This window comes from Rhopalosiphum maidis, chromosome 1 (assembly GCF_003676215.2).
Source record: "Rhopalosiphum maidis isolate BTI-1 chromosome 1, ASM367621v3, whole genome shotgun sequence".
Classification (NCBI taxonomy): domain Eukaryota; kingdom Metazoa; phylum Arthropoda; class Insecta; order Hemiptera; family Aphididae; genus Rhopalosiphum; species Rhopalosiphum maidis.
Window position 1 is genome coordinate 70,536,749 of NC_040877.1, and position 17,859 is coordinate 70,554,607.

Below are 17,859 nucleotides of genomic sequence, written 5' to 3' on the forward strand. Positions count from 1 at the left end.
TTATATAATATATATATATATATATATATATATATATATATATATACTAAAACTAGATTCAATATTACACATATTTTATATTCTTGTGAAACCATTTCTAAGGACTATTATCTTTAGTAGTTTAGTATTAACATTTTAATAACTGAGAAATCGTATACATTTTGAATTAAGTAAATCAAATTTTTCAAAAAAAATATTCACTAATTACAGACACATTCAGTAATTAACAGATTTACAGTAAAAAAGGGAATTTCATTAGAAAAACAAAAGATTGTATAACCACAGAACACTCCTAAATAGTACAATTAGCATGAAACAATTTTCAAGAATTTGAAAATATGTTTGTCAAATATATTTAAAAATTTAAAAAAAAACAGAATTTGAATAAATTTATTACTATAGTCTATAAGTAAAAAATAAGATAAAGCATGCTTGGTGAATTAATTTGTATAATATGCAGAATTTGTACAACGATTAAAATATTATAATTCATGTTAACTTCTTATAGGTAATAATAATAAAAACTAATTTAAGAACTCTACATGTAATAACCTATACCAACGTATAATAATGATAAACGTAATTTATGTGAATAAATAAATTGCCAGCTAATAACCATGTACCTATGGTACATTTGTAAAATGTAAATTAACTCAAGTCTTAAGAGACTTAAATAATTTGCATGTTGCATGATGTTATTTTAACCAATAACAAAGTAATAATGTCACAATTTATAGACTCATATTTATAAAATTTATCGAACTTATTTTAATGTCATATATATTATACTATATTTGCTAAATTGGTAAAAACGTAAATATATTAATGCAATATATGCTAATTTTTCCATTTAAATTATTTATCTCTCTCTCCAAAATCAAGTTTCTCCATAATATTTTCCATTCCAATAAAATACTACACCATATTATACTAATAAACAGGACTACCTACCACAGTACCACAATATATTTAATAATATCTTATTTTTCTTATAACTAAAACATAACATTTTGTTGTATAGTTAATTATGCGCAACAACTAAATTGTGAATTGTCTATTATACATTAAGACCATTATTATAATTCATGTACTTTTATAATTGGAAGTTACGTATTTAAAAAAAAAATCATAATTTTAATCAGTGTAAGTTATCATGTTGTTTTCCTTTGCACAAGGATAGCAAGATCTTTATAGATTTATTTTATGTTTAGAGATTTTGCAAGGATAGTTCCATCATATTAGTCTAATAATAATAATATATGCATTCAATCGTAATTTTTTTTTTTTAGACAATTTATATATCAGTCTATAGAATAGTATTTATGTTTAGAAATTTGCTGGTTCTTTACGAAAAAATATTGGTACAAATTAAAAATGAAAGAATCCATTTGAGATGAAATTGATGATTTCACCCTTTGTAAGTTCTGGGTGTTAAGATTTGTATTGATTCTTGTGTTAAGGAAAATTACATTGGCATAATAACTTACAATGATTAAAATTATGAGTTGTTTTTTTTTTTTTTTAAAGATATTCTATGTACGTAGCTTGCAATTATAGAAGTACATGAATTATAATGGAAAATGGTGTTAATGTATAATTAGACAATTCACAATTTTGTTATTGTGCATTAAGGCTTATTATGCGGCTACGTTATACATGAATTGGAACAATTACTGTAGGTTTCCATTCTCAAAAAATAACTTAAATAATTTATAAATTTTTTTTGACGGAAAACGGTCATGGTGATAACGGACGAGGATCATTTTGGCGGAAAACGAAAACCTCCGAAAAGCTTAGGTGTTATCTGAAACTTAACCCATTTTGTGGGGGTGATGTGTATATTTCATAATTGTTACAATTAGTGGCGTACGCAGGGGTAGGGTTCTAGTGTTTTAACCCTCCACAAAATTTCTTCTTCCTCCCAATTTTTTTTTGATATGTTAAATATATGTCTATTGTTTATTGGTCTTTTGAACAAAAAACTAGCTGAACTATGAACTTATTAAGATAGTGTGAGCATGCTTACAACCGGGGCTTACACCGTAGAGTCTATTGAATAGACGGTAGACCTATTAATAATTTTTTATAAAACTGCTATCACAGCAACATTGCACCATATTCATATCATAAGAAAAATTATTATTCAAATATTTGATTAGATATAACATTTTTATTGATAACAAATTATAAAAATTTTGAATGAACTTAATTTTTATCAAGGCACTTTGATGTTGACTTAACATTTGAAAATTACAATTTATGACTATTAAGTTTAAACTACTAAGTTGTAACTATAGTTTGGCATTAAGCTACCATTTATAAATATTATGATTTATGAGTGCTAAAAGAAAATATGTTTCATAATTCAGTTTTTTTTTTCAAAAAAATTAATATTGTTTAGTTATTTTTAATTTTGTTTATAGTATACATATTACATATATTATATAACATGTTTTTATAAAATAAATAAGAGAATAAGAGAAAACAATTAATATCAAAATAGGAATTTTTGTGTGTTATAAAGTTTTTGTAATATTTACTAGTTTATACATGAAGTGTTGGAGAGTGTGGAGGGGCAAAGCCCCCCCACGTGTCTCTAACAAATCCATGGTGAAAACCCTAATCGAACTAAAATCTGCGTACGCTACTGTTCAGACTGTCCAACTACCAAGATGTACCCCACTACACAGTACACACACGGTATACGTCTATACGGCGTACATTTATTGTCGGTTGTGTCGTCGTCCGATAACTAACTACGTTGATACGCTGTCAGCGGAAAGTTCAAAGTGGTGACTAGTGAAGACATCTTAGATTTAAATTGTACTGCTCTTTAAGGGCAGACAGCCAGTTATCTCTAGTCAGTACTATATTATACTTAGATTGCATTGCGTTTGCCGAACGCGCCATTAATTTTGAGATTAAGTTATCTTTCTCTTTAAATCCTTATTGAACTGAACAATACGGGTACATTAAAGCAAGTGTTGATCTACAGCAATATTTCTATACGTTCGTGATTTATTCGTTTTGGATAAAAAAAAAAATATGAGTGTAGATATAAGTGAAATGACCACATCTCAGCTTCAAATTCATTGTGAGTATAATATAAAAATTAAAAACTCGTAGTTATTGATTTGTTTATGCCTTTTATTGTCATAGTTCTTTCGGTTTAAATATTATATTAATATAAATTATATTGTAATTATGTAATAGCTTATAAGTTATAATAACTGTAATTGGGCTGGAACCATATTTTAGACAATTTTTAATGATATTACAAGCCGGTAGGAATGATATTATATGTAGTGACGTATGAAGTATTGTGAGATACGAAATGCCGAATTTTCCTACCTCCCCTAACAATTATACCCTATTACATTACTAAGATTATCATAGCTAATGAAGTATTTGTACTTCAGTGATATTCAAATGAAAGAAATAGTACATATAATAATTATTAATTATCAAATGATATAAAATTGTATGCACTCGTAGCAATCCCGGATTAAGATAATTTTGGGCCCGGGACCAAACAATTTTAGGGGTCCATAACCATAATCAAAATATTGGTGACCTACAAATAAAAATAATTCAGACAAAAAAAAAAATTATATTTATAATTTTATTTCTTACTTTTTTAAATACAAAAATAAAATTGTTATTTGTACAAATAACATAATTTTACATGTTTCTTTTGATATATACTATTATTATTATTATATCCAAATATTTCATGGCTTAATAAAATAAAACATACTATTCACCAGGGGTCCACTATTGTTTGATATCCGTTGTGGACACGCGGCCATGCCCCCCTGCCACCTCTTAATCCGGGCTTGGCTGGTAGACAGTGGACCACGAGTTGTTCACCGAAAATCTTAAGATTCCAATTTTTTTGTTTTACGTATGGCGTCCAGGGCCACCCCACCTCTTCCCCATAATTACAATAAAACCTCTCGTTCATCATCGGTTTTTTTTGCTACTCGTATAGTCGTATTATTGATAGGTATTTAGTATATTGCTTTAAAAATTTACAGTCGGTACTGTCATAGATTAAATATATTTAATCTATGGTACTGGGTAAGTATACAAAATTATAAAATATAATTTAGCTCGCGGAAGTATTGCGAAAGCTGTTTCCGCGGCGCCGTCGTTACAAATTGAAAAAATGTATAATTTATTTTATTTGACTTCTAAATAATTGTTTACTATATAATATATAGCCATATAGGCTTACATTCAATTTTTAGTATTAATGTACTCGTATAAATAGTAAATTAATAAATTATACAATTTAATATTTTACATACTGTAAATCCTTTTTTTTCAATATTTTCTGATAATACGACTTCTTCTGTATTCCAATCATACGTCCATACTCCCAGTTTAAAGGTGACGGATTAAAGTGGTTCCACTGTATGTCCATATGTATTACATATATTCTATATTTATTTTTTTAACATTTAATTAAATGTAGTTTATATACTCCGTTTCATTAGAGAAGGTAGGTACACGTTTTTTCGTCTGTACACAACTTTCGCCCGGAGTGGCTAGTTTGTCGGGCGGTAAAGAATGGCAGACATTAACCTCCGTCAGTGGCGCCATTTGAGTTTTATAATAGCAGTACCAACATTTAAGCAGAACACTTTTTCAAAATAGTAGATACAGTCAATACAGATATGGTTTGTGTGTAAGTCGCTTGTATGGAGTTAAACTCTTGAAGGGTATATTTTAATGAATTCAAATTATTCATTAATAATGTATTTGCATTTTGGTATGGATCCAAAAATGTTTAGTATAGGTACTTATATTTAATCAATGCAATATTTATTCCAAATAAAATTAATATATTATATTTATTTATTAACATATTATAACAAATAATAATACAATATTCCATACAAAATGAATTAGTTTTTTAAATTAATGATGCTATTCTAGCTTATACCTTCTAGTTTTTATTTTAGAAAATCTATCTACTGCTTCGTCTGAATCTATTTTGATAGCATCTTCTTTTTCTATTGCTATGACCATTAAATCACTTAATCGTTTATCACCCATTGAAGATATAATATTATACTAAATTTAACCGTAGGTAGTCTGTAACAACATCATAGAAATGTTAGAAATATAGAATTATTCTGAATTACAAGCATAACTGTACAATGGAATACCCATATACGTCGATACGTACCTATTATATATTTATACATAGGAGGTACCTATTTATACTATATTTTGTTATATCGCATTTATACCTACTAATGCAAAAAACATTATCTGGAAAGTTGGAAATAGCTTTGATCAATGATCATAGACGTATATTGTAGTAGTAGTAGTACATGCTATAATCTAATAAGAATCTAAAAAATAATAAATATTAATAGGTAAACATGTAAACATACATAATAATATTATATTATATATTTATATTTTATACCTAAGCATTATATAGTATTCATAAAAATTAATAATATATATTAATTTTTACTCATAAGGCCATAGGCCATCGCCCGTGCGCCGTCGGTGCATTGTAAATTTGAATCCAGACCAATAAGACTAGGAAAAAAATAGGAGAGTCAAAGTATACTCTACGCCCCCCCTCAAATGGCACCCCTAGCCCCCATGCTATTGAAAGCGGTAGATGGATGCACTACTCGTGTACCTTCTCTCAAGAAATGGAGTATAGACTCAGAGACTAATACTCTATTACTGTGAATGAAAATTATAAATTAATATTGTTATAATTATTTATGAATACTGACTACTAGGTTATTAATATTTTGCTAGAAGAAAGTAGAATTTACTTTAGATTCAAAGAGAGTAAAAGGCCGGAAGACCTACTGAAAGTACTCTATAAAAGAAAAAAGAAAAAAAATCTAGCTAGCATTATTGTAATAATAAATGTAACTCAAAATTACATTGACATATACTAACATAAAAAAGTAAATAAATAATAATAATGTAAATATTTCAATGTATAATTATGTAATTGACTACGTATAGTATAAATCACATTGTTATAAAGATATTTACCTTTTTAAATTTAACTTACCCAAATTATATAGAATATTTGAATGTAAATAAACATCATATATTATGTAAATATAATTATTAATTAGTATAGGTATAAAAAATATGCTTTTTAAACGAATATTTAATAGTGCGCCTAAAAAAAGGGAACGTAGTGAAAACGCGCACTACGGATTCTAATCGAATTCGGGTATTACTACCCCAGCTCAGTTAGGATTTTGAAATATGCAGCCCGCGGCCTACACCAAAAAAATACAGCCTCTTACATAATACCACCCTAGGCATAAGCCTGTGTATTTAAGAATTAAATAAATTTCATTATTACCTAAATTAGATAATTAAATATTCAATCAGTGTCTATGTGAAGACAAGATTGTTTTATTAAATTTTATTTCTATGTTTTGGACCTCAATTGCCTCCAGCTACAATACCAAATCTATTGGGTCCTAAAAGTATATCAACATTATGCACTATATGTGACAAACACATTCGTACAAATATATCAAAGAAAACTAAATCTTCTGCTAAGTGGAGTTGTTTACTGACGAGTATCTGTGCGTAAGTATTACAAAACTTATAATTTTTATTATTATAAATTATAGAAAATTTAGTCAACATTTTGTTATTTATGCAGTATGATCACAGTTTCAGATAATACTCAATATTTTGGTCAGATGATAATTTATTTTTTTATTTTTGTTAATTTTCATTTTAATACCCCTAGATCTAAAAAAAAAACTTATTTCAATACAAAGTCATCTGGTCAAAATATTTAGTATTACTTGCAATCACCGTATTCACACTGTATAATGTAAACATGTATTGTTTTATAATTGTTTAGTATTTTTACTAAATTAAAAGCATTTTTTTAAACAAGCAAATAGTGTTTAATCCTTTCTATGTACAATTATATTATATTTTTAAGCTTTCTAATTCCTTGGTGCATGAACTCTTACAATGTTGTCGACCATGAGTGCCCACAATGTAACACTATTTTGGGGCAGTACACACCATAAACTAAACTTCAACAATATAGTCGTACCGCTTATACCATACTTTTTTAACTACTTTTATTATTATTTATTAAAAACGACAATTGAATAAAAGTAATTTTCAATTTTTCATGTAATATGATATTTGAATATTTCTATAAAAAAAAGAATGAAATGTGTTTTTTATTTTTCTATTTTCTATTTAAGCATATAATAGCAGTATATTTAAAAATAAGGTACCATAATATTATTTTTCCACTGATTATGAAAAATAAATATTTTTAATTGAACAATATGATATGATGTTAAATGTATTTTCTTTTTGTATTTATTATTACCTACTGTTCTACAACAATTTAATATTATTATAGTTTGTAAAATGTATATTGTTTTGTTAATGAATTAAAATAATGATTTTACTATAATAGAAGTATTAATTTGTTCAGAGATGTATTAATTTATATTTTTTATAATGTTAGTACTTCTGAAAACGTTAAATACTATAGTTAAAATAGAGTAGTTTTTTTACAAATTGTGATATCCAATACCATTATTTTAGAATAAATATTGAAAAGTATAGAGCACAAAGTCAAAATAAAGGGTCAAAAATATTTTAAATATTTCTTCTCAGTATTTAAAAACACAAATAAAAATAGAACATAATTATTTTATCCTTAAAATATCAGAAAATGTTTAATTAATCTTAATTTTAATTCTGTATGAGTATCTATTGAAAATTGTTATTATGCATAAATAATTTATGTTCTCTGAATTATAAAAAGAATTATGGCAAGTTATAGGAGGAAAATTTGGCAAAATATGCATGCAAATATATGCACAGAATATAACAAAAATATGCGTAAAAAAACAAAAATATGCCAAAAAAATCAAAAATATGCATAACATGTTTTAATAAGAACGAAAAAAAATAATTAAATAAAAATAAAAATAATATAATATAATACAATTTATTAACAAACATCAAAATTTCAGTATCTAATTGACAACTTCTTGGTTCAACGTCTGTATATATAAAATAATAATATGATAATATATAGCATTAAATACCTAACTGTTTTCGGCCAGCCAAAAACCTTTTTTATTTAGTATCTAGGTGCGCGATGTACAGTATATACATACCAGTGTCTAGGTAAGTATTATATTATTGTATTATAATATTATATTATATTTCGATTTAAGTATAATATTTGATTAAAATTTTTAATTTAAGTATAATCTTCGACAATATTAACTAAATATGCATTCTTAGAAAATGTACCAGAATGTGCAAAAATGAAATAATCAATAAATCTGAAAGTAGTATCTAAAAAAATAAAAAGTCAGATGAAGAACGGTATACCTGCTTTAGTGATAAAATGATGTAAGTAGGTACATTGACTTTCAATGTCCAAATTCATTTGGTTTTGTTTGTGTTTTTTAGGAATCATTTGACAAAATAAACTTAAAGATTTTAGTATTTGAGGTGGGGATAAATGTGTTTTAGAATAATAATATAAAATTAATTTAATTAATTAATTCAATAGAAACGTTTTCGAATGACAATTTTGTAGTTTCATAAAAATATATTTTTAAAGAGTTTCATTAATCGAAGGTTCCACTGTACTTTAAACTATTAAATTATAATTATTAGTTGCTTATTAGTTATTTAAGAGTTTATGGGTATTTAGCTATTGTTTTTTGTTAACTTATTTATTTATTAAATATATAATGCATTTTAATAATTTTTATATTTCATTACCTAATACCTGTTGATACATTTTCAGTTTTCTGATACAATAATTAATAGGTATTCCACAGTTATAGATAACTGTTTGTAAAATATGAAGGTTTATATTTAAATCGCCTTAAGGTTTAAGTGGATGTCTGCGCGTACAAGTGTTTCTACCTATTTGTTTTCTTTCTTTGATTCACGTGCAATATAGCAAATTTTTGTTCAATAAAATTAATCTTTTGATGTTAGTTTTAGTATTAGAGTATATTAGTGTTTTTCAAACTGGGTGCCGCGGCACACTGGTGAGCCGCAAGTATCCACTAAGTGTGCCGCGGTTTTTCCATAAATTACCGATTGCGTTGAGTTGTGATATAAGAAAATGCGAGTAACGCCACGAATTAAAAATATTTATCAGCCCATCAATCACATATTTCTTATTAAATGTATTTATAATTATAATTAATTTAAAACAGTTTTGTATCTAAAAAAAAGGTCAGTGTGCCGAGAAAATTTTTTGAAGTGTACGGTGTGCCGTGTATAATAAAAGTTTGAAAACCACTGGAGTAGATCAACAAATGAACAAACTAAGTGTATCCAAAATCATTATCTATGTTTGTACGTTAGGATTTTTACGATATTTCAATTTTTGACTTATAACTTATAAGTAGATATACAAATTATTAAAATTAAAAATGCTCACATCTCATTTTTATTTTATTATATAACATACAATATAGTTTGTACTGCCGACACTGCATAGATATATTGTGCTTATTTTTTATCTTTAAATTAGTTAATAGGTCATATCATTCTAATACTAAATCTAATAGCACAAAGTTGGTTTTGCTGAACGCAAATTGTCCATGTTGCACGTGGATCAGAGAGAGAGAGAAAGAAAACAAATAGTGCGCCGCTAACGTCCTCTTAAGGATACTCGAATATAAACCATATAATATAATTATATATTTCATATACATACATTTTTATATTTTATTTTTATAAAAAACGGTATTGTAAATTAATATATTTTTTATATTTAATTTACTATAAAAATGAATAAAAATATACAAAAAGTAAACTAGAAAATTTTAATAATTTACATCACACATTTTTACAATATTAATAGAAATATTAATATTGATACTCTAAATATTGTAAAAGGAGATTATAAGTTTGTAAATTAATATATTTTTTTACATTTTATTTATTATTAAAATAAATAACCATATGAATTTCTAATTTATCTTCAGTGAAGCGGTGACGTTTATTAGTCAATATATTATCAGATACTGAGAACAATTGTTTAATTTCAACCGAAATGGTTGGGTCATATTTAAAAGCTTCAAATTGAAGGTTACAAATGAGTTGTGTCCCAAATACTGAATTGTATCCCGCACCTTTTTTGGGGTTACACGAATTGTGTCCAAAAATTTTTATAAATTCAAATCGTGAATTTGTCCATTAAAAATTAAAAGTATGTTATATATTATAATAGCTTACATGAGAAATGAAAAAGTTCGTATAAAAAAGTCATAATATCATAGTAAAAATCAATGTTGTTTCGTCTAAGAAATATAAATATAAATACAAAATAAAAATAACTACATTAATATAATAAATTATAATTAATATAATATTAATAAAATTACATATTTGGCAAAAATTTAAATGATACTATTTTAATAAATTCAAACCGTGAAATTTGTCCATTCTTATATGCATTTAATTTTTGGCTAAGAAATAAATGTTTTTCACGTGTTGTCCAGAACATTGTAAATTCGCATTGCAAATTTTTTATATGTAATATAATATATTGGGATGGCTTAAATAAAACATAGAATTAAATTTTTTAGTTGCTTCACAACTATTATTAATTTAATATATATATATATATATATATTATATATTTATACAACATTGAAATGGACAAATTTATCGATTTAAATTTATAAAATCTTTTTTATATCAATTAACGTAACAATATATTTTATTCTTGTGACCTAATTTGTGTAAAACCTTATAAAACAGTTGGGACTCAATTCATGTATTTTATCACTGGAACACAACTTGTGTACCCCACTTTTATCATTGGGACACAACTCGTTAACTGCGAAATTGAAGCAACTGAGTATGATAGGTCTTGATAAATATCATCAAGTTGATTTTAAGTTTATCTCATATTTTTTACAATAACTATTTAGTGCCTACAAATTTGATTTTTAATTTTTCTATTCGACAAAATATTATTTTATACTTTTTTTTTAATTTTGCTACAATATGCAATACATTTTGAATTTCGTAAAAATATGCAAAAATACTATGTATGCAGACAAATAAACACACATTATTGTAAAATAAATAAAGACATTCATTGCTCCATTAAGATTATAGAACAAATAAATAAAAAGATAACTTCACTATTATATACCTAAATCATTGCGAAATACGCGCATGTGCGTGTCATCACTTATCAATCATCTAATTATCATGTTGTGACGAACGCATTCAAACGCGATCCGTTATTCGTACGATATTGACACAGTTATTCCGTATTCAATAATTACACGTTCAAGTACCTATACATATAGTATTATTTTTTTTAAAAGAAATCATAATATTATTAATATAATATAGCTAGTAATAGTAGTATTACTGTCTGCTAGTAAGTACTCTTATTTATTTTACGCTTAAAATTTATCTGTTTTAAACGCGAAAAGAAGATAAATTATGTCATCAATTCCTCCACAAAATATTCAATGTAAGTAAAAAAACTAGCTTGGCTAATTTGCTTTTCATGTAATAATTTTTTTCGTGTTTCTTATTTTACATACTTAAATAAATTTATGAATATCGAAACAAATAATGTGTTTTATTTTTAAATTGTCTAAGTATTGGGGACTTTCCCTCGGCATATTTCAAGTTTTAGTGATTTTACTTGATCGGAAGCTACATTTTGATCGGCCCTTTTAATAAATATTTTTGCTTCTTTATCGTGAAAACTAAGTACTCAAATCCCTTGGCCCCCATCATAGTATGTATGCTTATTGCAATATAATTTATTTTAGGTTCTTATGTTCTGCAAACCATGTATACAAATATAATACCTACCTAACAATAATCAACAATAAGTACTACAAAATCATTTATTATTATTTTTTAATATGGGTAAAAAAAATGTGTAATCACACTCTTAACAGATGTTTAAGTAGGCCTTTATTAAAATAAATGAAGGTAAATTATATAGGCAGTGGTGGATCCACGATTTTTTTTTTGGGGGGGACAGAATTTTTTATTAACGGTAAAATGAAAAATAATAATTTTAACTTTAAAACTCATACAAAAAAAAATATCTCTTTACTATTTTATAACATTTTAAATACATAGGTTGCTATTTAAAAATCAAAAGTTGATAGTAATTTCACAATTAAATATATAAGGGTAAAAAAATTAAAAATGTTATATAGTTTTAAAAAAGTATGAAACTAAAAATGTTGAAAAAAGTGAATGTTTAATGATAAAATTATCACCCTGTATTAAAATTATATAATAATTTTAGTTTTTTTTTTCGTGGTTGTTTAGGGGTCCAATCACCTGCACTTGCACCACCGCTAGGCCCTGATAGTATTCCAATTATATGCACTTCATGTGGTCAGTCAATATTTACCAGTACTTCTAGAAAAGCAAAAGCTGCTGCTTGGTGGAGTTGTATGCTATTAAGTTTCTGTGGGTAAGCATTAAACCGAAAACAAGACTTAATTTTTTTTTTTTTTGATGAAATTATTATTCAATATTCTTATAGAATAAAAGTATTTTTTTATTGTATGAGCGGATAATGATTAATTGTATATGTACAATTATATTCTTTTTTAGATGTTGTTTTGGATGCTGTCTAATTCCTTGCTGTTTGCACTCTTGTAATGTTGTCAACCACACGTGTCCAAATTGTAACGCGTATTTAGGACAGTATAGACCATAAACTATATATTAACAATATATCTATAAAGTAATAAAATAATATAAAGTTATCAGTTTTTATAAAAGTAGAAACGAAAAACGATTTTATAAAAAAGGTCTTACATTAAAATTTTCTTTTTAAAATATTATTTTGGAAATAAATTAGCAGTACCTATAAAAAAATATACTTTTATTCTCATTAATGTGTAGTTTTTGTACATCATTTTAAATTACCGTGCAGTAGAAATAGTAGAATAATGGTTAATAGTTATAGATAAAAAGATACAGGTACCTATTATTATTAATTTATTTTTATATGTTTACTTAAATACTAAATAGTAATTGTTACTTGTCCGTTATCTTGACTCGTATTTCAAGGTGAGCCGTTTTTATTTGATTAAACTAGCGTTCTAAAAGCAATAATTGGTATAGGCATTAGGTATAGGTACCTAATACCTACCAACCTATATAATATGTTAAATCCGCTCGTTTTATTTATCTATACAAACAATACATACATGACTATAATAGTATAATAGTTAACAAATAATTTGGAATTGCGGCCGCATACGAACCTAGTCTCTCCGAGAACTCTTAAACCACAATTAAGGCTAATATATAGAACGAGCTGTATGCCTGTGTCTGAATTGCATGCCGTGTACCCACAAGTTTATTTATCATGCTGCACCAATGTGCACGTTCACAACTTAAACTTTTTTCTGGACTTTTCTAATTCTTAACGCATATATAAAAACGATTATGATTTAGTTTCTAGATTGAAATATTTTATTTTTTAATCAAATACCAAGTAAACATTTTACCAAACTGTACCTATGTATGCTGTATATAATATAGTGTATTTTAGTCTTTTACATATAGACATCATGATGCGTATCTGTCTGTCACTTAATTATATGTAGCTGACATTTGTAAGCAATATTATATTAATCCAAAATAGATAAAAGAAAGGTTAAAGCTACGCCGCTACGACCATAAATAATGGTAATATAATAATATAATTTAGATCAAATAAAGATAACACATTATCACCCGTGTATATTTTGATGAGATTAAATTTTATTACCCAATGATATTGAAAGATGAGCTTATTGTAAGCGTACGCTCGTGTAAAGCAGTGGCGGATTTAAGGGGGGCCCGAAGGGCCTCGGCCCCCCCCCCTCCCCATTGGCATAAGTTAAATATACATATTTGTATGTATTTATAAATTACTGAAAAATTTAAGATTTGCGTTTTGGATTATGCCCACCCCTAAAAATTAAATCCTGGATCCTCCACTGGTGTAAGGCTTGCATAAAATTAAATGTCAAGTAAAGTAAGCTTAATTATTTCATTTAGTAAAATTAAATACAGGGCATGCAATTTGGACAGATCCCTCTAAAAGATATCATACAATTCAGATGCACCGTTAGAACGAATTGAGTTCCTATAGTTAATAGTTGTTTTATAGGTATATCCTAATATTGAGTTCCTACTAATTTGAAATATATATCTAATACTAGTAATACTAATCGAGTAATTGAGTTCATATTTACTGAGTCCCGACAAACTTTAAAATATATATGATCGTTCCCACTTCGAACTTACCTACAGATTTTGGACCATCTATAACAAAAAATTCTACACACTAAAAGTTCACACAATGTTTTTGTGTTAATTTTGAAAATTTAATTAATGTGATTTTATAACAGTTAGGCGTGTATAGGTAATTTATTTTTTTAATATACTAATTAAATTAGACATCTTGTATTGATAGAAACCTATGAAATAAACTTTGTACACAATATACTTGTAACATTTGCTTATAAATAATAAAATCCTATTATTTGTTTTGAATGTAACAGTTGCATTTTTCTCTAATTTCTTATTATTTGATTTGTATAGGTACTTACAATTTATTTTATTAATTACCTATGTGAGTACTTACTACTTTTCATTTTTACAAACTTATAAAATCTTTATTTTTATCCGACGAAAGTTATACAAATGATAAAAAAAACATATCACAATCGACTCTGTATCTGTAGTAACACAGGTATATATATTCAGCGGCGACAAATTAAGAGTTAAAGACCCCTGGGCAAAATAAATTTTCCAAATACTAGGTTGTTGGTACTAAAAATAGTTGACGCCGTTCTTAACATATGAATATTATGAAGCCAGGCGCCAGGGGCAGTAGTGCTCTTTGCCCCCCCCCCCTTAGAAATTTTGTTCACATAATATACGGGACTCGTTTGCATACACCAAGAAATGGTTGATACTGGTTACAGTGGGGATCAAAACAGGTAAAAACAAAATTCAAATTATGGTTAGGAAATATATTCATTATATTTTAAATATTGATATAGTTACATTTTTTTTTTTTTAAGAAATATACAATCTAGCTATAGACAAAGGTATAATAAGAATATATGCTAAAAGCAAAAAAAGAAAAGTTAAGAGGAGAAACCATCCTGCAGAAACTTCCTTTTGCTTAAAAATTACAGTTAAATTATAAATTGACAGTGATAAATTTATTGAATACAAATAATATATTTATAATTAATAATTATGAACCGTTTGGTACTCTGGTTCATATTCGTATGAAACGAATTTCACATTTTAAATTAGTAATGTAACCTTAATATTCTTCATAAATTTAACTATTTTGTTAATTGTTAATCATTATAGTTTATTTGTTACCAAATACCTTTATTGATAATAACACGTTTATTTTTTTTGTTAACTAAAATTAACTTCTTAGGAACCAACAGTAAGTGGTAAGTCAACTGTTTGTAGTGCCTATGTGGCTAGGTTTATAGGTGGTAATTGGAAATAAACTAATAAATGTATTAATTTTGAGTTTGGAAACAAAATACTTAATTGTCATCAGAACAGACAGAACTAGTTTATTTGGTAATGTATTTATAGATGATAGATAGATCCCTATAAGGCTATACGACTATATGTAAATATAGGTATTATAAAAAATAGACTTTTATTGTGAATGTCACGTGATGTATATCTACTGACATGACGTATTTATTATCACTAAAAGAGAAATACTGATCACCCGAATAATGTTTTATTAGTCATCGATGATGTTAATTAAGCAATTAATAAGATAGAAAGGTCAAAGGTTTTTTGTGGTAGTTTTATAAAAATTTATCATACAAGTTCAGAGCGATTACGATACACATATAAGGACATAAGGTCTATGTATAATGTACATAGTGATTGTTCCGTGGCAAATTACTATTTGTAATGTCACCACTACGAGCTACGGCACAATTATAATGATGATAATAATTGTTATTTTAAATTATCTGTAAAAAAAGATATATAATAATAACAACAATTATTTTTAATTCGTATTTATGTCTTATTGTATTTCGACGTCTGCCGCTCGGTATCGAACATAAAATTTAATTTATCAATCATATAATTGTCTCGTTTTTTTCAATATCGTGCAAATGTGTTAATTAAGTACCCTATAAACTCACTAATGTGTATTTAGACACAATTTTTTTAAACTAATGTCAATTTAAATCGGTAAGTAGGCATATATTTATAATTGTACATTTTATACATCGTTAATGCAGCAACTATACATCATATTATATTGTATACATATACTCTCACATCCCTCTATACGTACATCACGTAATATATTATTAAATAGGTACTTCGTATTGTTGTATATACGTCGACTTTTCATTCCGACAACGAATATAGAGTAATGGACGACGTCAATTTTACCGACGGTGGGCGTTCAGAATTTTTTGAAACCGACTGTGACGACCACGTACACCGGTCGTTATCGACAATAGCGGACACGCTGGACTTGGCAGTGTGCCAACCGGCGACGGCGGTGCAATCGCGCCCGCTGGAACGGTTGAGCGGACGATGGACGTTTCGGTCGATGCCGCAGGACGTCAATCTGACGGCGTACGGCAGACAGTTTTCCGACGAGTGGCCGTCGTTTCACGTGGAAATGGAGTGCGACATCGTGGATGCGACTACCGCCGCCAAGGACCTTGTTGACAAGGAGACGACACAGACGCCGGACGGCGGCATACGGTCGCCTGGGGCCGATGCGAAGGATTCGACAGCCCCGAGTCACCACCCGAACGTGTTCGTCAGACAGTGCGTCACTTACGCCGGACGTGTCTTTACTTGGGATTTCTATAGAACCGTGTGCTTGTACTTTTTACCAATCTTCAGGTTCCGGAACCGTAGGTAATCGACGTGGACGACAATAGGACTTGTAGGTATAGGTTGTAGGTACCTAATAATAACATGGTCATACTCATGATGAACTCGTGAATCATGAATTATTATTGGACGAGTTCATAAACCTTATTAATATAGTATAAGATCTATGCACTATGGATGAGTTGCAGTGTTTGTAATTTGAACTGTGCTCGCCCACTCGACTGTTTATCATTATGATATTTATCTATAACAAATTAATTTATAGTACCTATTTCACTATTGCTGTTGTGGCATAATGTCATTATTAAGTATATCCAGATTGAAATACATGTGTGACATTTGTGAAGATTGAATTATCTATTATTTATAGATCATCATTCAACAACATTTAAAATACCTTAATTAATAAGTCTGTTCATTATACATATATATAATACACGTTATACACACACTATAACACATAATTCTTTTAAATATATTTATATTGATGTATATTTTAATTAAAGTTTAGTTTTGAATATTTAGGTATGCTGTAAGATTATAAATAATAAAATGTTGTGAACATTGTTGTCACTCAAATCAGTATCAGTTGTACAATAGAGTACAAACTATGAAGACGATCTAACACAGGTGAATGCAAATGTAATATACATTACCACAATGGCTAGTACACCTAATATTTGTTAAAAGTTTCACCTAACCTATATGTGATTCGAACAAGTTTAATTTTATTATTTTCTACAAGTATTTATTTTTCTAAAATTAAATATATTTTAATTGTTTATAATGTATAGGAATTTATAGGTTATATTTTTTACAGAGTGCAACTCAGTATTAAAACATGATGAATAATGAAGCATAGTTCAGTAAGGTATAAATAGGTAGTAACTTAACCTGAATACAAGCAATCAATCTGTTCAGTGTTAATTATAGTAA

At 27.2% G+C, this 17,859-nt stretch overlaps 3 protein-coding genes across 3 annotated transcripts; all 3 read left to right on the top strand.

Annotated features, from left to right (window-relative positions):
* The first annotated feature begins 2,644 nt into the window (after nucleotides 1-2,644).
* On the top strand, nucleotides 2,645-7,200 carry LOC113560299 (lipopolysaccharide-induced tumor necrosis factor-alpha factor homolog). The gene is made up of 3 exons (XM_026966081.1): nucleotides 2,645-3,094; nucleotides 6,456-6,591; nucleotides 6,959-7,200. Exons 1-3 carry the CDS (start codon nucleotides 3,046-3,048, stop codon nucleotides 7,047-7,049), a joined length of 276 nt encoding a protein of 91 aa, XP_026821882.1. The 5' UTR covers nucleotides 2,645-3,045; the 3' UTR covers nucleotides 7,050-7,200.
* A 4,080-nt stretch (nucleotides 7,201-11,280) lies between these two features.
* On the top strand, nucleotides 11,281-14,503 carry LOC113560297 (lipopolysaccharide-induced tumor necrosis factor-alpha factor homolog). The gene is made up of 3 exons (XM_026966080.1): nucleotides 11,281-11,515; nucleotides 12,337-12,484; nucleotides 12,628-14,503. The coding sequence occupies exons 1-3, from the start codon at nucleotides 11,485-11,487 to the stop codon at nucleotides 12,731-12,733; spliced, it is 285 nt and encodes a 94-aa protein (XP_026821881.1). The 5' UTR covers nucleotides 11,281-11,484; the 3' UTR covers nucleotides 12,734-14,503.
* A 1,573-nt stretch (nucleotides 14,504-16,076) lies between these two features.
* LOC113548285 lies at nucleotides 16,077-17,333 on the top strand. The gene is made up of 2 exons (XM_026949086.1): nucleotides 16,077-16,260; nucleotides 16,391-17,333. Exon 2 carries the CDS (start codon nucleotides 16,448-16,450, stop codon nucleotides 16,949-16,951), a length of 504 nt encoding a protein of 167 aa, XP_026804887.1. The 5' UTR covers nucleotides 16,077-16,260; nucleotides 16,391-16,447; the 3' UTR covers nucleotides 16,952-17,333.
* Nucleotides 17,334-17,859: the final 526 nt, after the last annotated feature.